The 25,682-nt window shown below is 34.8% G+C and overlaps 1 protein-coding gene across 2 annotated transcripts in view; it reads right to left on the bottom strand.

Annotated features, from left to right (window-relative positions):
- Fkbp5 (FKBP prolyl isomerase 5) overlaps window positions 1-25,682 on the bottom strand; it is a 111,254-nt gene that overhangs the window by 54,769 nt on the left and 30,803 nt on the right. For both annotated transcript variants that reach the window (XM_026383654.2, XM_026383653.2), the window contains exons 2-3: window positions 8,217-8,344; window positions 4,607-4,751 (exon numbers count right to left, since the gene is read on the bottom strand). In XM_026383654.2, the coding sequence (XP_026239439.2) occupies window positions 4,607-4,751; window positions 8,217-8,321 (250 nt within the window). In that variant the 5' untranslated portion in view covers window positions 8,322-8,344. The remainder of the gene's footprint in view (window positions 1-4,606; window positions 4,752-8,216; window positions 8,345-25,682) is intronic.

Genomic DNA, 25,682 nt, shown 5'->3' with positions numbered 1-25,682 from the left:
TTCTTATCCTTGGTACATGCACACTCCTCCCCTCCCCTGCCCAGTTTCCCAGCCACCATGAGGTGAACAGCTTTTCTCTGCCATGCCCTCCTGCCATAATGCTTTGCCTCATCTCAGGCTCAAAGCAGTGGAGTCAGCCAACCATAAATTAAACGTTCTGAAACTATGAGTCAAAACAAGTTTTCCTTTAAGTTGTTTATGTCAGGCATTTTGGTCACAGTAACAAACAGCTGATTAGCACAGTACCTTATCTTTTTTTTTCATTTTTTTTAAATTATTTTTTAGTTTTAATTAGACCCAATACATTTATTTTAATATGGTGTTAAGGATCGAACCCAGGGCCCCACACGTGCCAGGCGAGCACTCTACCGATGAGCCACAACCCCAGCCCCTTTTTTCATTTTTTAAAAAAAATTTTGTGGGCTGGGAATGTGGCTCAGGCGGTAGCGCGCTCGCCTGGCATGCGTGCAGCCCGGGTTTGATCCTCAGCACCACATACCAACAAAGATGTTGTGTCCGCCGAGAACTAAAAAATAAATATTAAAAATTCTCTCCCTCTCTCTCTCTCTCTCTCTCTCTCTCTCTCTCTCTCTCCTCTCTCTCACTCTCTCTTTAAAAAAAATAAAAAATAAAAAAATAAATAAAAATAAAAAAATTTTTGTTAGCTGTATAAAACAAGTTTTTAAAAATTATGTTATTTTTTATTTTTATGTGGTGCTGAGGACCAAACCCAGTGCCTCACACATGCTAGGCAAGCACTTTACCACTGAACTACAGCCTCAGCCCCTGATATGTATTTTTCTTAAATGTGACTTTTACAGACCGGCTCTTATAATTCTATTTAAAACACTGAAGTCATACAGAATCCCAAAATTATCATAGAACAGCTTCTGAAATATTTTTTTATGTATTTCTTTTGGAGATGTAAACTACAAGGGGTCAAGAGAATTCAATAGACAGTATTTATGCTATATTCTATATTATTTTTTCATTTTGTTTAAGTGGCTACTGGTACATGTGTGAATTAAACTACCTAACTAATGCTTGTTGTTTTTTTTTTTTAAACTATTTTATCTTTTAAAAAAAATATTTTTTTAGTTGTAGATAGACACATGTGGTGCTAAGGATGGAACCCAATGCCTTACACATGCTAGGCAAGTGCTCTACCACTGAGCCAAAACCCCAGACCCTGCTTGTTGTTTTATAGACAAACACATTGTGTTACAAAGGGTTTAGGATATACATTGTTCTTTCCTAATATTTCTAATTAGGATAGATAGGCCACTTTACAGTTGTCTTTAAAGGTCTGTTACTGTGTTGGTGTTTGTCTTTATGACTTTGTACCTGCATTCTTTACAAAAGCTGTTGGAATGGAACTCTTAAAATGCTCTACAGATTCTTATTTATAGGAGCAGGGAAGGTTAGGTGGTTTACTCATGCTTGCTACCACAGGAAACAAAGAAGACAGGAACCCCAACTTCCTAACACCCAGCTCTATGTTCCTCCCATAAAACCATACTGTCTCTACACAGGTGTATCATAGGTACGAAATCAACTGAAAGTTGCCTATTTTTTTCTTTCAACTTGTATTTTTAAAAAAGAACTCAGGAAATCTTTTCATTCTGTTCAAAATTCTAGGAAACATCAAAGACTCATTCTCTAAAGTATTTTACTGAGAAAATCTGGACAGAGATGGTGGCAGCATAAATTCTCAGCAATTCTTAACTCTACTTGCCAAGACAACTGCTGAGAGATGACCTGTTATCTTAAATCTTCAATTTCCTCAAGACAGAAATTTTAAAGGTAGAGTAATCATTTGGGGGACAGTAAGAACAAGGAGATCTAATGAGGCTGGTCACTCTGAGATTATCCAAATTAAATAATGATGCCATAGCCATTCTGGTAGCACAGAAGGGTTCACTTCTCTAAATCATCAAAAGAAAAGAAAAAAAAAAACCTAAAAAATAACTGTCATAATTATCTGCTATGTCAGAGAAAGACCATTTTTTATTTTGATTGCTATCTTATTCAAACACAAATTATTATCACAGCCATTAACTCACTAAAGACCTAAAGGAGAAGGGGGATAGTGGCACAGCTAGCACAAAAGCCTGGAAAGAGCACAGGTGGGCAGGAAACACATGTCACCATGACACACGAACACATGTCACCAGGGAAGGCGGAATGATAGTGATGTACAAAGACTTTATTGCTTACTGGTTCCTTTTCCAGATCTATGTTTGGTTAGCAATTCAACTATCAACAGAATCAGAAAGAGAAAGGAATTATAGTCAACCCTGAACCATGGATGGTAGATAGGGGGAATTAATAGTTTTAACATCTCACACTTAATCTAGAAATGAATTAGACCTGCCTATAGCAAACAAAAAGACAAGACATTATAATTCAGCCACTAGCATCCAACAAGTCAAATGGTCCACAAAATTAAATTTTATGTATAAACTCTTATTCTTACAAGATTAAAGGAAATAAGAATACCAAAACAAATGACATTTTAAAATACTTGAAAAGAAATAGGTAAAAAAATCATATTTAACTCTTAAAAACAGAAGTTCTCAACCTTTTCTTCCTCATATTGAAAACTGAGAATTACTACTGGGGTGGCAGGTATAATAGCTCAGTAGTAGAAATGTAGAAGGGCCCTAGATTCTATCCCTATACTAAAATAAATAAATAGATAAGTTAAGGACTAAAAAGAGCTTTTATTTACATGGTACATCCATTGATTAATATTAAAACTAAAAGTTATTTAATAATTCATTGTAAAACAACCCCATATTAACGTAAATCACTTAATTTTATAAAAATAACTATTTTCCAAAACAAAAAAAGAAAAGAATAGCATTGTTTTCTAACTTTACAAATGTAAAATGTATCTGACTTAAGAACTGAATTCTCATATCTACTTCTGTATTCATCTGTTCTAATTTTAGTTGAAGTACATGAAAAAAAGTTCAAACCTACAAAGAGATAGTTGAAAAGGTAGAAGTACTTTAATAGCAGATAACTGTGAATATAACCATCTGACACTGTGTCAAAAGTATATTAATGGTTAGTCACATTGTGAAATCTAAAAGCATACCAGTGAACTTTTCATATTGTCTTACATCAAAATCCACTGGTTTAGCTTGTACTTTAAATCAATTATTTATCTACACATGACCTTATACATCCTGCATTGATCACTGAGAAAATTTTAATGAGTTATATATACATAATTCTTTCAAATTATAATACATTTCATTGTATAAAGTAAAAAATATCATATTCATGAACACTCACTGATCTCATCAGAACTGTCTTAAATTTTGGGAAGCTATTAAGCTCACAATAGTAAACACAAATTTTTCAAAACAATAATTCAATGGCAACAAGCATTGTCAGTTCTTTTCCTCGAAGTGACAGGCTCACTTCATTCATTTTCAGGAAAATATCTGCCAAAATACTGAATAATCAAGTTTGAATAACCACAGTATGCCCTTTCAAGTAAAAATGATATTTCATAAAAGTCAGTTAGCGGGGCTGAGGCTGTAGCTCAGTGGTGGAGTACTTATCCTAGCACGTGTGAGGCACTGGGTTGGATCCTCAGCACCACATAAAAATAAACAAATAAAATAAATGTATGCTGTCTATCTACAACTACAAAAATTTAAAAAAAAAAAGTCAGCTGGGGGTGCTGCGGTTGTGGCTCAGTGATAGAGGGCTTGCCTAGCAAATGTGAGAAGCTGGGTTCAATCCTCAACATCACATAAAAAATAAACAAGGGGGCATTGGGTTATAAATGATGGTGGAATGTGATGATGATTATTATCCAAAGTACACGAATTGGTATGAATATACTTTGTATAAAAAAAAAATCAAAAAAAAAAACAACAAACAACAAATAAAATAAAGATATTGGGGCTGGAGTTGTGGCTTAGCAGTAGTCACCCAGCACATGCGAGGCCCGAGTTCAATTCTCAATACCACATAAAAGTAAACAAGCAAAATAAAGGTATTGTGTCCAACTACAACTAAAAACTAAATACTGAAAAAAAAATTTAAATAAAGGTATTGTGTCCATTTATAAAAAAAAAAAAAAGTTCAGAAAGCTCACAAGTGCTCTTCTTTTAGACCATGAGAGTCTTCAATGGCAGCAGTGCTCTGTGCTTCTTCCCTATCACAGAGTAGTAAACCAAGAGAAGCCCCTTGAATTTTAGAAAAATTAGTAATTCTTCCTGATTTATCAAAGACATTCCAATATTGAAAATTAGCTTTTTTTCCACTATGTAAATGGTGAATGAGAGGTAGTAAAAATACCATAATTATTGCCAATCCCTCGATTCACATTAAGACACCAGCAATCTTTACCACTGCAGTGCATATGTCAACACATTTAAAAGGCAAATAACATTTTAGCATTGTTATGAAAATAATCATCATTATGTAATAACCCCTGAAAAGGACCTCAGAGACAATCAGAAATCCATGGGTAATATTACTATTCTAAAGTATCTTCTTTTGGCAAGGACAGGTTCCACTGCTCCTATTTAGTACAAACAGTAATAAATCTAACCAAAATACAACTTAGAAAACACCATCTTACCTTTGCCAAGACTAAAAACAAATGGTTCATTTCTATCATGACTGGAATCAAACTTCTTTCCATTGGACAATTTTCCTTTGTAGTGGACATAAACTTTGTCACCAATCATTGGTGTTTCCTCACTATTCCCCACTCTTTTGACAATCTAGGGGAAAAAAAGAAAATTGAGAAACAGAAAGATTTTACTTATAATTAGAGAATTAAAAAGGTAACAATCTACTCCAAGCCACTCAGGCATATTTATAAATCTACTCTATCTGTTCAGCGTTCTTTCAATAACTGTCCCTATTAGAAAACTATCTTTTGTAAGGACATGATCTTTTATGTAATATTCTATTTTATTGCTGATTACACTATTTATTTCTTCAAAAGAATTAACCAATAAATCTTGCTTAAAGCCCTATACTGTTTACCTTTAAATCTCTTAAAACATTAGATAGTCCATATACAAACTAAATTAGACCAAAATGACTCAAAAACAATCAATAAAAAGTCTAAAACAAAGATTCAAAGGTGTGATTTCATTTACTTTCCTCTTTGGCTAAAAACATTAGCTTCTTATTAGATTCTGTTAGTTTGGTTTAATTTCAGAAAGCCCAACATCCTGATGTAACAGGCTACACTTCTCATTATTTGAAAAGTATTTAGGGCTGGGGATGTGGCTCAAGCGGTAGGGCGCTCGCCTGGCATGCGTGCATCCCGGGTTCGATACTCAGCACCACATACAAACAAAGATGTTGTGTCTGCCGAAAACTAAAAAATAAATATTAAAAAAACTCTCTCTCTCTTTAAAAAAAAAAAAGAAAAATATTTAATCTGTAAAAAACATCAGTTATCATTGCACAGTTTGACATGATACTGAATAATTTGTTTTCTAGTAAGGGAAATGCCAAAAAAAGCTCCAAGATAAAAAATATTTAGTTATCATAAAATCCAGTATATTTATTTTGTTATTGTCAGAGCAACCTCCTAATGCAGTTGGTCAGATCTTGGAAAGGGAAATCTTATTTTATTTAGGCAAGTGGTGGTGTAATTTATTCTGTCAATCATCTAGATAAATTAACCATTTTTAGGAGATAACAGAGGCTAATAGCTAACAATACATAAACATCTTTTGTAGAAGAGTTTTTGTTTACCGAACTATATTATTTGCTTTTAAATTGTTTGAGGTGTATCCTCTGAACCCTGCCCCACATAAACACTGTGAACTTCTTTTCTATAACTTTTCTTAGCTCAAATGTCCAAACAGTCTTTAAAGGAAAAAAAAAAAAAATACTGCCCTTCTAGGACTTCGAAAGAAAAAAAAAGTTTAAAAAAATTGATCTAAAAGAAACCACATGATATTCTTAAAGTACTCATGTTCATGAACTGCATATGGAATCTAGGAGCCTACAATCAGTTATCAGTTGGAATTTACATTCAAAGGACTAAAAAGAAACAACTGGGCATATGGGATGAATGCCTACCAGGGAGGCAGATGGTCATTCTTACTGACAAGTGATACTACGGTCTCACTTTAGGTTTCTGCAGCCAACTAAACTTGTGCCTAAGTCTGGAGTTAAATTCATGTAAAAAAAAAAATGTAAACCTAATTTTTATCTTCCAGACGGTTGCTGACTTTCTAAATTTGCCCTGGTACTTTATTTGAAATCATATAATAATAAGAAAGATTACTATAAAAGCTAAGTGTTTTTCCTTATCCTGATAACTCTACAAGATTGGTGGTATTATTCAGAAGTCTCATAGTGAACCTGAGGCTGTGACAAGTAACACAATTTATGGAATTCCCAATCACAAATATTTCTTAAAAACTTTAAAATCCTGTTATTAGATTTATTCCCCAGAACAAAGCATGTTTGAATATGATTTGTCCTCTCTGAAATTTGTAATTGTAGTGATATTGGGGTGTGGGACCTTCAAAAGGCAATTAGGTAGTTCAGTGGAATTAATGCCTTTCTTGTGTAAATTCTAGATCTAGAGGGACTGGATTAATTATAGCAAGTCCACCCCTTGTGCTGTCTTTTTCACATGTGCCTACCTACCCTTCTGCTATCTACTGTGAAGTGAGCTTGCTAGATGCCAAGCAGATGCAGATACCATGTTCTTTGACTTCCCAGACTCTAGAACTGTGAGCCAAAATAAATCTCTACACTTTACAAATTACCCAATCTCAGGTATTGGGTTATAACAAGAAAAAACACAGTAAGACCCAGAGTCTCAGGCAAGTTGGGGACTCTGGAAATGAGGACTAAATAGATGAGGTAGAAGATTCTGCTGAGGACAGCCTAAAGAATCTCCACTAGGGGCTGGGGATGTGGCTCAAGCGGTAGCGTGCTGGCCTGGCATGCACGCGGCCCGGTTCGATCCTCAGCACCACATACAAACAAAGATGTTGTGTCCGCCGAGAACTAAAAAATAAATATTAAAAAAATTCTCTCTCTCTAAAAAATAAAAAAAAAATTAAAAAAAATAAAGCCCTTATTCCACAGGTGCCAATTCCCCAAATTTGGCTTGGCACAAAGCAACCTAATAGGAATATGTGTATATTCTGAAGAGACCTAGGCATAGAAGAAAGGCTTTCACATATTCAAGATTAAACAACCTCAAAAATTCTGATTTGCTACTGCAGACATGAGAGGGTTTTAAAATTTCAGTGTAGTAGTAATAATTAGAATGTGTTAAATAATCTTTTTTGGAAAAAAACGAAAACTATACAAAACCTATATGTATTACCAGTGTACAAGAAATAACTACTTGATTAAAGCCATCTGATTTCTCTCAGCTTCAGTTAATTGACTTATAAAATGAAAAAATCAAGAGGTGCTGATTTTCTCACACCATTGTAAAATATAAATGTAAAAATGATTAACTCTAGAGTGATATTCACATATATTATTTTATTAAGTAGGAAAGCTAATTCAAAAGTTAAGATATATTCTCTGATAAAACTCCCCCCAAAAATCTTCATTGTACCCAGAAACATTTTCATGTTAAAAATAAATCTTGAGAATGCTAGCAACTAGGGAGGCTGAGACAGGAGGACTGCAAGTTTGAGGCCAGTCTGAGCAACTTAGAAAGACTCTGTCTCAAAAAATGGAAAGATCTGGGAATACAGTTGTGGTAGAGCATCCCTTTGTTCACACACACATTTTGAAGTACCCCCTCCTTTCTCTCTCTCTCTCTCTCTCTCTCTCTCTCTCTCTCTCTCACACACACACACACACACACACACACACACACACACACTCTGAAGTTAAGGGGACATAGCATTTTGGTATCTGATATAACTTGGAGCTGAACCCCAGGATCTCCAGGATATTGAGGCAAGTTAATTTACCTACCTGGGCCTCAGTTTCACCATATACAATCTGAGATTAAAAATAAAAATCTCAGAGTTATGAAGATGAAATAAGAATCTATTTAAGTTGTAGGTGGATACAATATCTTTATTTCATTTTTATGTGGTGCTGAGGATCGAACCCAGTGCCTCACGTGTGCGAGGCGAGCACTCTACCACTTAGTCACAACCTCAGCCCCCCCCAAAAAAGGTTTTATAAACAATCTTTCCAGATAGCAGATTTCCCTGTGTTACTCATCTTTGTAGCCTCACCTTTAATACTCCTCTGTCTTTTTTGGAGGTAATATCTTCTCCTTGTTCTGCAACAGTGGATGCTGGGCTTTCTCCATTGTTCTTGGCACCTTCATCAGTAGTCATATTGTCTTTTGTAAGCAGGAACCCTGCCAAGAAGAAATATATTTTAGATAGGGGAAAAATTACTTCTTTATGCATCTTAAATGTCCCTGGGAACTGAGACTTAGTAGACTTAAGGTTTACTTAGGGCCAATAAGTAAATCTTAAGTCTACTAAGATTTTCCCCGCTACTTGTGTAATTAGATTTAAAATATTCACTTTCATAGGGTGACCTGAATTAGTGATGACAAAAACAAAAACATTTGCTATCAGCATGTATTGCTGTCAAAAACATGGAAATAAAACATCATCCAATTCTTTAATTTCCCATCTAGCTCTGGTCCCAAATTAAAGAGTGGTACAAATCAGGTTTGGTGGTGATTATATATATTCTCAGAATTTTGAAAATATTCTTTTCCTACAGCTACATTATTGACAGAAAATTAAGAACTTCTCTGGTGATTTGATAAAAGAAGTGACAATGTACTAAGGTGGCAAACAGAATAGGCTTTACAATCTGATAGAGTTTTAATGCAGCTCCAGCTGTTGACACTTGTAATATACTTAATCCTGCTGAGTCCCTAGTTTCCCATCTGTAAAATGGAGACAGTACACAGTTTTGGGTGTTAAAATAAATTTTAAAAAAGGTACATCTTGGTCCGGGGATGTGGCTCAAGCAGTAGCGCGCTTGCCTGGCATGCCCCGTTCGATCCTCAGCACCATATACAAAACAAAGATGTTGTGTCCGCCGAAAACTAAAAAAATAATAAATATTAAAAAATTCTCTCTCTTAAAAAAAAGGTACATAAATAACTAAAAAAATATTTTTTTTAAAAAAGTGTAAGCATTTATCATCATTATGGGGTCTTTTATAGGGCATTTTCCCTCTCCTGCTCAAACTACCTACAGAATTAAGTTTTCCCTGTGGCACTCAAAGCACTTCACAATCCAACCCTAATGTATCTTTCAAGTCTAGCATTCACTACTTTCATACAACTCATGCTTTAGTCAAACTAGACCAATTCCTCTCCTATAATAAGTCCTGTGTGCTTCCACATCCATGTTTTTGTTACTTTCTTTTTCCCCATCAAATGCTACCTCCATCATACCAACCTTGACTAAGTGGGGGTCATTTTTTCCTTTTCTATACTTCCTTACTCTTCCCATGCCTTACTGTTTATATTTATTAGAGGATACATCTGCTGGATTTAAAAGGTTCTTGAGAGCAAAAGTCATGCTTTGTTCACATTTAGATTCCCTAGAATGCCTTACCTTTTAGAATGATAAAAGCAAGGAACTTGTTTTCTTCCTGTTTCTTACAAACAGGTATATATTGACTACTTTAACTTTTCTAAGCCTTTCCCCACTACTTGTATAATTAGATTTAAAATATTCACTTTCATAGGGTGACCTGAATTAGTGGTGTATTTACACTTTTAAAATATACCATTTGCCGGGCATGGTGGCACATGCCTGAAATCCCAGCAACTCAGGAGACTGAGATAGGAAGACTACGAGGTCAGCCTTGGCAATTTAGGGAGGACTTCAGCAACCTAGTGAGACCCTGTCTCAAAAAACATAAAAAGAGCTGGGGGTGTCGCTTAGTGATTAAGTGCCTCTGGGTTCAATCCCCAGTACCAAAGGAAAAAAAAAGAAATATACTACTCAAATATCACCTGGTGGACAATTTTTTCACGCAAGGCAAACCAATGTTACCAATCAGCTAATCAATAGGCTAAACAAAACTCACCTGGCCACTCCCATGATTAATTCCACACTGCTCCCTGGTTACCAAATCAAGAATCAAAGACTTCTGAATCTATTCCACATTATGCTAATGATAGGCTTAAGGGTCCTTTAAGTCACCTCTTAGACCCTTGTCTACACAATCAAAAAGAGCTATTTTACCTTGTGAAAAATATCTTACTGGTATAATATAACTAAAACATGTATTGTAATGTTTTAACTCATTTCCAAATGATCTAAGTTTACTTCAGTGACAACAAAGACACAAATCATATTGCTATGCCCAAAAATCTTCAAAGAGAACACCAAAATCCAGGGGCTAAGGCCCTTTGCTTTATTTTTTAGCACAGTTTATACCAAACATAAAAGATCCAAATGTTTGGCTCAGGATAAGTAAAAGGCTAGAACAAATCGTTCTCAAACAAACAACCAAAATTAAGTACCTAGCTCTATATAATGCTGGGCTGGATAATCAGAAAAATGAGATGAACAGGGTTGCTTCTCAGTTTCCAGAAATCCACTGTTTATAACACTTTTTCTAATGTCTAAACTTATAGAAGGCACCTCAACAACAGAAGGAAAAGAACTTCTAAATATTTCAAAGTTCATGCCTGTATCCCTGAGAAAATACATGCATGTAAAAAAAGTTCCTAGGGTCTTATAGATACAGTGACATCCATCAGTAGACCCCCGGGAAGCCATGGTTTAAAGTATTGAACAAATTAAAAACACCAGGTGAAAATTTATTGGAAAAAGAGCCACACAGTCTCAAAGTGTCAATCCACGGATTACTTATTTAAAAAAGGAAAAAGACCTTTCTGTAAAGTGATTTGCATCATAACCAAACTCTACAACACTAATAGTGAAATAAGCTCATATTAATGTGACTGTTGATATGATGCAGTAGGAAATATATATCACCTAGGTGGTGTTCTATCAAAATATTAAACTCAAAACTAATCAAGAAGAAAAGACAAGAGTTTGGGTTTTGGATCAGCGGTAGAATGCTTGCCTAGCATGTGGGAGGCCCTGGGTTCAATCCTTAGCACCACATAAAAATAAATTAATAAAGATATTGTATCCAACTAAAAAATAAATATTAAAAAAAGAAGAAAGGACAAAATCAGATTGTGAAGCATTCTACAAGACAAGTGGACTAGACTCCTAAAAAATGTTAATATCATAAAGGACCACCATTATCATCCCACTGCCAAAGAAAGACAGATAGAAGGCTTGTTCTAAACTAAAGGAGATGACAGAGCTATGACAGCCAAGTGTAATAGGTAATCATTAACTGGATCCTAGATTAGGGGGACAAAAGGATATTTTGGGGAGAATCTGAAAAATTTGGAAAACCACAGTGAACTTCTTAGGGGTGTAAGATGTTAATTTTCTAGGATATGCAATAGTATTGCGATTTCATTTAGAATAATATTCTTGTTCTTAGGAGACACATGCTTAAGTATTTAGGGGTGAGTTGTCATCACATCTGCCACTTTTTAAAATTCATTTTTTAACTGATACATAAAATTGTTGTTCTGAGAATCACTGAAAGAGAGAGAAAGCTCCAAAGTACAAATGTTGCCAAAAAAAAGTATAATAAAACATTAAGTAAGGATGACTACAACACATCCAAACAACGCAATGCTTTCTTCTGAATGCTCATCATTTGGAGTTCAGCAAAAACTATGAATGAAAATACTGTCAGTCAAGAAACATTTTCTTAATCTGACATGCCTGTAACCCCAGCAACTCTGGAGACTAAAGTAAGAGGACTGCAAGTTCAAGGCCAGCCTTAGCAACTTAGCAGGAACCTCAGCAATTTTTTAAGACCCTGACTCAAAATTTAAAAAATAAAAAATAAAAAGGACTTGGGGTATATCTCAGTGGTAAAGTGCCCCTAAATTCAATTCCGATTACCCCCCACCCCAGAGAGCAAAAAAATAAGAAACAAACTAACTAACTAAACCAAATAGTTTCTTTTGGCTCTAGCCTTGCTTTCTTGGAAACAATGGTTTACTTAAATTCAAATAAAAAGTATTTCCCCTTAATTCCAGTTAGGCCATTAGTAGTATAGATTTTCATAAGCCAAAAATAAATAGATTCTTTTTTACTTTATCGAGTTATTATCTGAAAAAGGACAGACAATCCCCCCCCCCCAAAAAAAAAAACTTTAGGACAGTTTTACTGTATTTACAATACAGACTTTTCTTCCTTTCCCCCATCCTAGGTTTATTCTGGATTAAAAATCACTATGTAGCTATGGATATTAATCTATGATAAAGCCTACTGTGCTGAACTGTTCAAAGGGGGGAAATTGCTACCCAGAACACCAGAAAGGGAACACACAGTTCGTTCTGTTATGGACATGCCAGATAAGCATGCACTCTCCAAAGCGCTAGTCAGCAAACACCTGGGACATAGCAGAAAAATGAGAATACGCTTAATATTTCATCAACAGTGTACTGGAAACTTCACTTAACACAAATAATTATTAGAGGCCCCCAAATAAGATTTTTATTTTTAAAGCCTTTCCCACTAATTTCCCACGTATATTACTTACTGCTGTTGTTCTCTTTGATAAAATATAGATATCTTGTATCAGACCATTGTACTGTGTAACAGGAATGTGCAGAAAGACAAAAAAGAATATAGGAACTGGCTACTTTGATAGAAGTACTCAAAATTATAGCAGCATTCTTTCTAAGCACTACAGATGTCTAGGTCATACTGGCTTTCAGCTTCCTATAGCTAAAACATTAAATAAAGAAAAGACACAGGAAGGAGGTATAGCCAGGACTTGTAACAGAATGCAACATAAGTGGATCTTAATTTTAAAAATTTCTATGAAGATGGACTAACAAGCAATCAAGCAAATTCAACCTCAGCACTTTCTCAAAACACTCTACTCCAATAAACAGGAGTTTATTATCTATTTGTAGACAAGACATACATCTAAAAAAGAAACAAGATCATAAATAGACTATATATCTACATGAAACTGTATATCTATATGTACTTTCCCTCAGGAAATTTCTTTCCTCCACATTGGTGTGGGGTCAGGGAAATGAATACTAATATTCCTATGCATATTCATACACGTTTCTTTCCCTCCCTCCCCTCTCTCTCTCTCTCTCTCTCTCTCTCTCTCTCTCTCTCTCTCTCTCTCTCTCTCTCTCTCTCGAGCTGGAGATCGAACCCAGGCCTTCCATATGCCAGACAAGTGCTCCTCCACTGAGCTACATCCTCAGCCTACATTTTTCTTTTTTAAAAAAGTAAACTGTAATAAGATATATAATATCCAGTAAGCAAATAAGATGCTTACCTTCATTAGTGACTGGGGAAATGCAAAAACCACAATGAAATAATATTTCATACCCATTAGTATGGCTGTTATTAAAAGGGGGGCAATGAGGAATAAAATATTTGGTGATGATAAAGAAAAATGGAAACCCCTGTACATTGCTGGTAGAAATGTAAAATGGTATAGCCTCTGTGGAAAACAGTTTGGTCATTTCTCAAAGTGATAAATTCAGAATTACCATTCAATCCAACAATTTTACTCCCAGGCATACATATACTCAGAACTGAAAGCAGGGACCTAAACAGATGCTTGTACACCACTATTCATAGCATCACTATTCCCAACAACCAAAAGGTGAAAACAACTCAAGTAACCATTATCAGATAGATGGATTTAAAAAATATGTGTATTAAAAAATATATATGTATGTGCCTATGTGCTTATGTTACATAATATTATCTAGCCATAAAAAGGAAATTCTGATACATGTTGCAACACAGAATCTTGAAAACATTATCCTGAAAGTGAAATAAGCCACAAACAAATGAACAAGGGAGCTTAGAATAGCCAAATTTGGAGTCGGAAGGTAGAATAAAGATTTCCAGAACCTGCAAGAAGGAGGGAATGGGGAGTTGTTTAAAGAGAACTTTCTGTTTGGGATGATGCAAAAGTTCTGGAAATGGATAGTGGTGATGGTTGTTCAACATTATGAATGTACTTAATGACACTAAATTGTACACTTAAGATGGTTAAAATAATAGATTTTATGTATATTTTATGCAAATTTAAAAAGAAACAAACCTGTGGTCAGAACAAAAATAACAGAAAGTCAGAATTAATTTCTCCTTCCTTTTTCTCTTCCTTTTTTTGGGGGTGGTGTTGGGGATTGAATCCAGGGCCTTTTGCGTGCAAGGCAAGCACTCTACCAACTGAGTTATATCTCCAGCCCTTCCTTTTTCTCTTCTTAATCCTCCTTTCTCTCACCTATCTAGTAAGTACTTTCCCAAGCCGTAAATCAGACTTCTGTCTGTGATTACAACATCAGTTCTTCATGGGCCAAAACCTCTGAGATGTTCAGTCAGGAAGACAGGTGAGAAAAAAGAGAATCCTAAATGGAAGCTGTATCTACAACTACAAATTATTTCTCCCTTTATTTTATGTCTTAAATACATAAGGAGGGAAAGAAATGCTTTGGTAAACTTACTTTTCTCACTACCAGTAATTATTGCTTTGTCTTTGACCGCTTAGTTGGATGAATTATCATTTTTAAATAAGTAGGAGGCAAAGGATATTAATAGGAAAAAAAACTAGAAAATATTAGAATATCCAAATGTAAATAGTATACAATAAAGAATGAACAAGAGGAAAAATGATCTAATTCCTGTTTAGAGTGTAGAACAGTGACTGGAACATGATAACCACCTGATAATGTTATTGGTTGTTGTTGTTATTAGTAGTAGTAGTATTCCTTTGCTGGTAGGCTTAGGAAAGACTCCATTCAAAAATAAAATAAAGTTCATCTGAATTTTTAAAAAGAAAAAAAAATTAACCAGAATACAATATTTTCCCTCTTAATTTGGTTGTGCCCAATTTAGCCTCAAAAAGATTAAAAGACAAGTCCTCAACTTTCTCTCTCCAAGATGGATACTGAAAAAAGTTTTTGAAGTTTACAGAACTCTCAGATGAAAAACAAAACTATGTATGACTGCACTAGAACTTTGGGGAAATTCCTAGAAGCTAGAAAGCATGAGATCAGATTGAAGGAGAGAAGAGAAGCAAGTTGTCTTCCCAACAGCAAGAGCAGCTCTTTCCAAGGGATCCTGGAGAAGCTCTGGGTCTGGAGTTGGCACCATAAAGCACAGAAGTAGGCTGAAGAGTTCAGTGGAGAACATCTGGTAATGAGAGCAGGAGCTGGATTTGGATCAGGGAGCCAGTCAGGTTTCTTTCCCTCTAGAACTCAGTGTATCTCATTTTTTCCCCCTCTAGAAGACATAATAATGTTCTTTATTCTTGGAGTTCAAGTATATCACAGGGATATGTCTAGGTATTTGTCTTTCTCTTTCATTTCTGCAGAGGTCTTAATATCCTGGCCCTTTGCTAAAGACAAGTTTTGGGGAATCTCCAGAAAATTTTCTACTATTCTTTCTTTTCCTTCAGTGTCTCTGTCCTCTACTTTTAGAAGTCATTTTAGACAGACTTTGGACACTTTGGGTCTTCAGGTTTCTTAAGCATCTTTCTAAATCTGGGCTAAACATTAGAATCATCTGTGAAGCTTTAAAAAGCCACTGATATTGTACTCCATCCCCAAAGGGTCTGGATTTAATTGGCCTATGGTGGGGCAAGGGCAAAAGTGTTTCAAACAGCATGTAAGAATATTCTACTATGCAGCCAGATATGGCTGAGAATCATTGGGCTTTTTTCTGGTTTTTCATCTTTGACTTTCTGTTTTATATTGTAAGATATTTTTTCCTGATGGAAACTTTAGATTACAATCAGTTATGTTCATTATTTTGTTTAGTTCACTATTTTGTTCAAGGAATTTTTTTAAAATTGGTAATGATGTATTTCATTTCTACACACTCATTGTTTTTATTATTAGATTATTTCTTAGCACTTTATGTGTTCGTGAATGTAATTTTCACTCAGTCTTTCTAAGGATACTACACAGAATAAAATGGGATGTTTTCTTTGAATAAGTATTTAACTAAAATTTTTTTAGTTTGTTTTTTAAGGGAAAAAATGCCAGTTTTGTGTATTTCCTAGCACTTCCCTAGGGCCCTAGACAATGGTAAAGGTTGAGAAAGTAATCACTGGAAATATGAGAAAAGTAGTATGTTTTGAGTATAAAAGTTAAGCAGAAGGAGGATATATAAAGATGCAAAAATGAGAAGTGAGACATCTGATACTAGCACCAGGGAAAAAGGGGTAAAATGAAATGCTTTGGGTTGACAGGGACGTGGAGAGCAAAGGTTTAAGAGCAAAGAACTAGACATGCTTTAAGTAAGGGAAAGAGTCCAGGTTGGAAACAAAACAAAAAAAAAGTAGTGATTCAAGAAAAGGAAAAGCATAGTCATAGATTTGCTCATCAATGAAACTTGATTGCTTAAGTTAAAGCTGAATTAACTGTTATGACTAAACAAAAGTATTTCAAAGTTTTTCCTCAAGAGGATGATCGTGAGAATTTTGAAATAAAATTGGGCAAATGCATAATTTAAAAAGACTATGTGGTCTTTGAAAAGGGTAAGTTTAGAATCATTTAGCTAAGAGCCTAAGCATTAAAAAAATCCAAACAACTGAATTGGGAAAGAATTTTATAAATGTTCATTCATTAAAAAAGAATGATTGTAATAAATGAAGTGTGTTATTATGGTGCATGTTGCCCAGTCATAATTTGGTCTTCTAGAGCAATTAAAAAAAAAAATGTCGGGCTGGGGATGTGGCTCAAGCGGTAGCGCGCTAGCCTGGCATGCGTGCGGCCCGGGTTCGATCCTCAGCACCACATACCAACAAAGATGTTGTGTCCGCCAAGAACTAAGGAAAAAATAAATAAATGTTAAAATTCTCTCTCTCTCTCTGTCCCCCTCACTCTCTCTAAAAATAAATAAATAAATAAATAAATAAATAAATAAATTTTTAAAAAAATGTCAATTGATGTCAATGGGATTATATATTCAATACAAACAGCATGGTATATTTTAAATTTTTGCAGAAAACAACCATGATTCTCAGATGTTTGTAGATTTCAGTGGGTGTAATCATTTTAGAGCACTGAATTACAATTATACAATATTACATATCATATGCCAAAATGTCTTTTTCATCATTCGTGTCCCTCGGAGTTAAGACAGCTAAACTATGAAAATTGATGAATACAGAACAAGTTAGGCCTTAGCCATTCCAAATAAATAATCATCTAACACTGACATGAATGAAATGGAAAGATATCCAAGATTTACTATTAAGTGAATGATAAGCTGTAGAATAATTTGTAATATGATCCTATTTTAGAAGGTAAGATGCATATGTGTATACATATTTGCCTATATGTAGTACAAGAAATTTGCAAAGATACTTATCAAATGCCCACTATCAAAATGGTGTTTCCTTTGGATAATGAGATTTGTGAAGAGTAGGGATAAGAGGGAAATTTCACTTCTTCAATTTTATTTTTGTATTATTTAAATGGTTTAACACTGCTCTATTACTTTCATGATCTTTTCAAACTTAGAGGAAAAAGATGAAACACTTCACTTAAGTCATTCATTAGGTCTTTTTACTTTTCTCTCTTTAGTTCCACATTTTGGACTGCTTTCTAAGGAAAGCAAGAGAACTCTAGCTGGAGCCTGTGGTACAAGGGGTCCTTGCAAGATGTCCAGAAGGCAATCAAAGAGGGGGCCAAGCTTAAGAGGGAAGATTGGGTGATAGTGATATACTGGGGTGTCAGAAGATTCTACATAATAATAATCAAGATAAAAGTATTGTTTGCTATTACTACTAAGCAAACGAACCAAAGGCTCACAAACCTTTAATGTACAAGTCTCACTTCTGATTACTAGTTCTTTGGCAGCACAGCTGAATAGTTTTAAAATTCAAACTCTGTCACGAAAGAAGTTAGCAACATTACCATGTTAGATTAAAAAGATTATAGCAATTTGGAAAGCAACTGAAGTCACCGCACTATTCCTCTCATTGTCCTTCAATACCATACCATGGTTCAAATAAAACTCTTTCCTGCTTTTCTACCTCCTGAGGCAACAATCTGAACCTTCTCTGGTATTTTTCTTATCTCTCAAAAGCTGTATAAGGCTAAGTCATGAAACAGCTTGGCTCAAAGGTACATCTGACAGACATCACTATTAAAGTTGTGACAGAGGCAGCTAGAAATTTTCAATATTCCTTTCTCTAACTCCCTTAATAATAAAACATCCACTTTTTAAAAATATTTATTTTTTAGTTGCAGTTGGACACAATACCTTTATTTTATTTAATTTTTATGTGGTGCTGAGGATCAAACCCAGGGCAAGCGCTCTACCACTGAGCCACAACCCCAGCCCCCCCCCCCCAAACATCTACTTTTTAACTGAATAGAAAGCTCTCCAAAATAAAGCCCCAGTTTCCTCCCCTGCAGCAAAATGTAGCCATGTGACAAAATTCTGGACAATGGGATGTAAGCCAAAAAATATCCTTAAGGGAGGAAGTGGCCATCTCAGGAAAAAGAAGACTCTAAGAAGGGACACAAACAAAAGCGGAGGATAAGTAGGGACCATTCACCTATTTACTCAACAAATACCCAAGGGGCACCTACTCCTCTATTCGAGAGGAGATATAAACAACAGAAAATTTTCTGTCTCCATGGAACTTATTTTGGTAAGAGTAAATAACCAAACTAACTCCTGTATTCTTCTATTATTTGTCCATGCTTTTGATAGAAAAATCAAAATTTCTACCTATGCCACAGTGGTAGACTAACTTGAGCTGATTTCTTAAGGCCAGTTTAGTTCCAAATATGCTGGTGATTTCTAGTAACAGGCCAACAAGGTAACATATGACAAGTCTGCCACACTATACAGTGGAGAATGTGTCCTATTCATTTTTTGCTTCCACCATCTAGTTTAAGCAAATGGCATATAAGCAGCACTCAATAAAAGGTGAAATTAACTGTGATTTTCAAAAGTATTCAAAGCAAAGTTGGTAAGACAGCAGCTGGTAAGAGTTCATGCCGAAATATCATTGAATTGATTATATTATTTTTCTAAATTTTAATCTGAAGAATCTAATGAATAAAATTACACTGTGTGTCAACTATAAAAGTAAAAATAGGGCTGGGATGTGGCTCAAGCGGTAGCGCGCTGGCCTGGCATGCGTGCAGCCCAGGTTCGATCCTCAACACCACATACAAACAAAGATGTTGTGTCCGCCGAAAACTAAAAAATAAGTATTAAAATTCTTTCTCTCTCTCTAAAAATAAATAAATAAATAAGGTGAAAATAATATTGGGTTCTAATCAAGAATGCTAAGAAATCCAAGCATAATTAAAATCTATCGCTGTCTATGCATATAACAACAACACATATTTATTTTATTTTATTTTGCTAGTTTGTTGTAAACATGGATAATCAAGAACAGAGGATCACATCTTACCGTCAATCTGAGTATATACTAACTAGCAACAGGAAGAAAAGATGTTTGAGAGAGTTGAGATGCAGTGGGAAGAACTCTAGGATAAAAGTATATATAACATTGTATCCTCTTATAACAGTATTTTCTCGGGGCTGGGGATGTGGCTCAAGCGGTAGCGCGCTCGCCTGGCATGTGTGCGACCCGGGTTCGATCCTCAGCACCACATACCAACAAAGATGTTGTGTCCGCCGAGAACTAAAAAATAAATATTAAAAATTCTCTCTCTCTCTCTCTCTCCCCCCGCCTCAAAAAAAAAACAGTATTTTCTCATTAAAGCACTACAATACATATTAAGCAGGTTTAAAATATGACTTTGCTAGTGGTAAGTGCCTGCAGTCCCAGCTACAGGGGAGTCTGAGGCAGCAGGATCACTTGAGTCCAGAATTCAAGACCATAAAAACAAAAACAAGGCCGGCGTGGTAGTATACACCTGTAGTCCCAGTGGCTAGAAAGGTTAGGGCAGAAGGATCTCAAGTTCAAAGCCAGCCTCAGCAACTCAGTGAGGCCCCAAGCAACTCAGTGAGACCCTGTCTCTAATAAAGTATAGAAAAGGGGCTGGAGATGTGGCGTGGTGGTTAAGCGTCCCTGGGTTCAATTCCTGGTACCAAAAAACAACACAGAACTTCATTATATGTTTCCCAAAGCCCATTGGGGGAAAAAAAAAACTATACAAGGATAGTATTTGTAACAAAAAGAGTTGAAGACACAGAATAATCATTTCCTTAAAGCATTTAAAAATATATTAAAGATTAACTTTTGAGGGCTATGGATATAGCTCACTGGTAAATCACTTGCCTGGCATGCACAAGATCCTGTTCTCATCCCCTAGTATCATACTAGTAATAATAATTAAAAATTTTAATTATTTCTAAAAATAAACTTCCTGTACTTAAAGCAAAAACTAATGTGTAACATCTGTTTGTGGTTGTATACCTTTGTAATTCTGGATCTGGAATGATTTGAAGGTTTGTGAGCACATGGAATCAATCAATATAAATGAAAAAATATCATCTTAGTCTGTGAACAAATCCTTACGTACAAAGAACAAAACTATGGCCACCTTAAATCCCCACCATTAAAGTGTGGAAGTGCCAGGAAACTCAGATCTACTGGTAACTAGTTGTGGAATCTTTGATTCCTGCTCAGTTTCTCTATCTGTAAATTTCAGAGGGTTAGACTAAAATGATACTTCAGTTCTAATATTTTCTATTTAGAATTACTTTTCAATAAATAAACACATGCTTTACTTTATGGGACAATGAGGTTTGACAGGTGGCAGGGAAAATAAGTTCTAAAGAATGGAAAAACTTATTTCAGTATTACAAAGTTAGCATTCCACTGCAACTCCCCCTGGGAGTAGGAGGCGGATATTAATTCTGAGCTTTACCCCCCTTACATACATCAGTTTTCTGTGACTGACATAACAAATTACCACAAATTTAGGGGCTGAAACAATACAAATTTATTATCCTATTATTCTGTAATAATGATTCCCAATGGGCTAAAATCAAGGGTTAGCAGGGCTGCATTCCTTCTGGAGGCCCTAGGAGGGAACCCAGTTCCTGGCCTTTTCCAAGATTTCAGAGCCTGTTCACATTTCTTGGCTGGTGTTCCCTTTCTCCATCATCAAAGTCAACAATGTTGCAATTCTTCAATCATTCTTTTGCAGTCACCTCTCCCCTTAATCACAACAGGAAAAGTTTCTCCATTTTAGGAGAACCCTTGTGATTAAATCAGACCCACCCATCTGAATAATCCAGGATAATCTCTCACTTCAAAGTCTTAAATCTGCAAAGTCTCTTCTTCCCTGTAAGATGACAGATTTACAAATTCCATGTATTAGAATAGAGGCATTTTGGGGGGGGTCATTATTCTACCTATGGTAGGTACCTACCAAATTCTCAAGGTCATGAGAATTTCTCCCAAATCTAGTAGAAATCTATTGACTTCCTCCATTTTGTACTTAAGGCTCTTATAACATTCTTTCTCTTTATATTTATCATTCAGTAGGGTAACAATGTTTTAATCTGACGGTAAAATAAAATCTAACATTTGATATTATTCTGAAAATTCCTTCAGAATTTCAGAAAACACAAATTGGATCACTGGCTTCTCAATTTTGTAGTAAGTTAAAATTATGTTTGACCACCATATCAAGTTCAATTATTAATTTTATTTATTTTTATTTTTTTAAGAGAGAGAGAATTTTTTTTAATATTTATTTTTTAGTTTTCGGCCGACACAACATCTTTGTATGTGGTGCTGAGGATCGAACCCGGGCCGCACGCATGCCAGGCAAGCGCACTACCGCTTGAGCCACATCCCCAGCCCTACTAATTATATTTAAAATTAGTGAGTCCCTTATGTACTTCTGAAATTTCAGTAGCATGCTATAAATGTTGAAGAAGTATCTTTTTATAGATTTCATCAGAAATAATTAACTTACAATAATTTGTATGTATTTAAGTAAGTTCTAAAATATGTATGCATAATAATGAAGCCATCACCACAATCAAGATAAGGAACATATATGTCACCAACAAAAATTTCCTTGTCTCTTTAAAATTCATCTCTCTCTGGCACAGTTCTCCAGGCAATCTCTGATCCACTATCCAAATATTTGTATTTTACAGAACTTTATATACATGGAATATGTAATGTTGATTTCATTTTTTTCCGGCTTTGTTCTCTTACCACAATTATACTGAGAATCAATTATGTTGTGTATATCAATAGATCAATCCTTTTTGTTGCTGAATAGTATCCCTTTGTATGACTGTACCACACACATTTGTCTGTTGATACACAATTATGAAGACAGCTGATTTGTGTACAAATCTCTATATGGTCATGTGCATTAATTTTTCTTGGATAAATGCCTGCAGGTGGAATGGCTAGGTCACATAAGAGGTATGTTTTAAGTCCTTAAGAAAATGCTGTTTTCCAAAGTTGTACCACTTTGACATTCTCACCAAAAATATATTGGAGATTCAGCTGCTCCTCATCCTCACCAATACTCGGTTCTGCTGGTCTTTTTGCACTGAAGATATCTAACACGCATGTAGTGGTATCTTCTTGTGATGTTACAATTTTCCTAGTGACTAATAATGTTGATCATATTTTCATGTGCTTATTTGCCACCAATCTATCTTCTTTGATGAAGCTGTTCAAAACTTCTGCCTGTTTTTTACTAGGTTATTTTCTTATTACTGAGTTTTGAGAGTTTTTTACATATTCTGAAAACAAGACTTTATCAGATAAGCAAGTTGCAAATATTTTCTCCCAGTCTGTGGCTTGTCCTTTCATTATCTTAAAAGTTGCTTTTGAAGAGTCTGAATACTGATAAGTCCAATTTATAAAATTTTTGTTTTGTAAGTCATGCTTTTTGCATTGGACCTTAAAACCTTTTTACCAAATTCTAAATCACAAAAGATTTTCTCCCACCATTTTTAAAGATTTGGGCTTTACTTTTAGGTCTCAGGTCAATTTTGAGTTAACTTTAATTAAGTATGATGTAAGGTATGGATCAAGTTGTTATTTAAAAATCAAGATCAAGTTGCTTCAAAACTTCTAAGATTTTTTTTGAAAAATCTTTTTTTCTATTTAGCTTTCTTTTTTTTTTAATATACTAAAATGGACAGTTACATAGGAAAGGTCTGAAGAAAATTCACAGGATCAACTAAACTTTAGGTAAGATTTCCTTATATTACTAATTTTTTTTAAAGCGAGACAGAGACAGAGAGAAAGACAGAAAGGGTGGGGGAGGTTTATTTATTTATTTATTTTTTAGTTCTTGGCGGACACAACATCTTTGTATGTGGTGCTGAGGATCAAACCCGGGCTGCACGCATGGCAAGCGAGCGTGCTACCGCTTGAGCCACATCCCTAGCCCTATTTAGCTTTTTTGGCATGATCAAAAATTGATATTTTTTTCTGAACTTTTCCTATTTCATGAAACTATTATCTTTGTACCAATTAACATCAATACCATATTTTGATTACTGTAGCTATAATACATTCTGAAAATCTGTTAACTCCTTTTCTTTATTCTTCTTTATCAAAATTATTTTGGCTTTTATTCTAGGTCCTTTGCATTTCCATATAATTTTTTAAAATGTTTTTAGTTGTTGATGGACCTTTATTTTATTCATTTATTTATATGCAGTGCTGAGAACAGAACCCACTGCCTCACACATGCTAAAGTAAGCACTCTACCACTGAGCCACAACCGCAGCCCTCCATATAAATTTTAAAATCGGTTTGTCACTTTCTACAAACTGCCTGCTAAGATTTTTTTTTTAATTAGGATAACAATGAATCTCTATCTTTGAGGAAAACTAACAATATCGAGTCTTCTAATCCTTGAACACAGTATCTTTCCACTTTATTTAGGTCTTCTTTAATTTCTCTCAGCAGTGTTTTATAACTTTCAGTGTAGTAGTCTATCTTTTATGAAATCCATCCTTAAACCCTTGATATTTTTATTTACTGTAAGTAGTATTTCTTTTTAAATTTCCACTTGATGGTTCATTTGTTAGTATCTATAAAATAAAATTGACTTTTCCACATCAATCTTGTATCCTGCAATTTTGCTAAGCACACTTAATTGTTTTAGTAGTATTTTTGTAGAAATCGTAAGCAATCATGTCATCTGTGAATCAGGAGAGCTTTATTTTTTCTTTCCCAATCTGAATGACTTATTTTTCTTGTCTTAGTACACTGCCAGAACCTCCAGTATAATGCTGAATAGAAATGGTGACAGTGTATATCTTGTTTTGTTCTTGATCTTGGAAAGCAACTGGTTTTTCAGCAGTAAGTATAATTTCACATATTGGTTTCTTATAGATGCTCTTTATCAGATTGAAGTTCCCTTCTTATTCTAGTTTGCCGAGTTTTTATCAAGAAGTCATGTTATATTTTATATGCTTCTCGTATATCTACTGAATTGAATGGTTCTCTCTTCTACTTTGTTAACGAGGCACATGGCATTGGCTTTCAATCTTGCATCTCTGGGATAAGCCACATTTGTTTATCACATCTATCATTTTACTTACTAGATTCAATTTGCTAAAAGAAAATTTTAAGAATTTTGCAACTACATTTATAAGGGATACTGCCCTGTAATTTTCTTTCCTTGCAATGCATTTTTCTGGTTTTTGTATCAGGGTGATACCAGTGTCAAAGAATGAGTTAAAAAATATATTCCCTCCTCATTAATTTTATAGGAAATATGTGTAGAACTAATGTCATGACTTCCTAAAACATTTCATAGATCTTCAGGGAAACTATGCAGACCTAGAATTTTATTTGAGGGAATTCAATTTCTTCGACAAAGTACTTTTCAGGTTATTCATTTCTTCTCCAGAGAGTTTGGTATTTTGTAATCTTTCAAGAAATTTGCCTATGTTATCCAGGTTTTCAGTACATTAACATAAAGTAACTCAAATTATTCTTATTTACCCTCCCCCACTTTTTTTAGTACTAGAGATTGAACCAGTGGTGCTTCACCACTGAGCCACATCCCCAGTGCTTTTTATTTTGAGACAGGGTCTCACTAAGTTGCTTAGGGTATAAGTTGTTGAGGCTGGCCTTGATTCTGAGATCCTCTTGCCTCAGGTTCCTGAGTTGCTAGGATTACACACATGCACCACTACATCCAGCCTTTTGTCCTTTTAATAATTATGGGATCTGTAGCTATGTTACCTCTTTCATTCCCGATAGTTTTTCTCTTTTATTTTCCTGCACAGACAGGCCAGAGACTTATCAATTTTACTGGACTTCTCAAAGAGCCAGCTTTTTATTCCATTGACATTCTCTACTGTTTTTGTTTTCTATTTCATTGACATAGTTTTTAACTTTACCCTATTTCTTCTGTTTACTTTGGGTTTGATTTTTTTCTTCTTTTTCTGGTTTCTTAAGGTGGAAGCTGGAAACACTGATTTGTAACTTCTTTTCCAATACAGGCATTTGTTGCTATGAATTTTACTTTGAGCACTGCATTAACTACAACCCACAAATTTCAATGTGATTTTCATTAACAAAATACTTTCCAAATTCATTTTTTTCCTTTAGCCCAAGGGTTTCTTAGAAATGTGTTAACTTATAAATATTTAGGATTTTTCCAGATATCTGTCATTGATTTTTAATTTATTTCC

Source organism: Urocitellus parryii, chromosome 8 (genome assembly GCF_045843805.1).
Source record: "Urocitellus parryii isolate mUroPar1 chromosome 8, mUroPar1.hap1, whole genome shotgun sequence".
Lineage (NCBI taxonomy): Eukaryota > Metazoa > Chordata > Mammalia > Rodentia > Sciuridae > Urocitellus > Urocitellus parryii.
The sequence above is the reverse complement of the archived record's forward strand: the minus strand, read 5'-3'. Positions and strand labels throughout refer to the sequence as shown.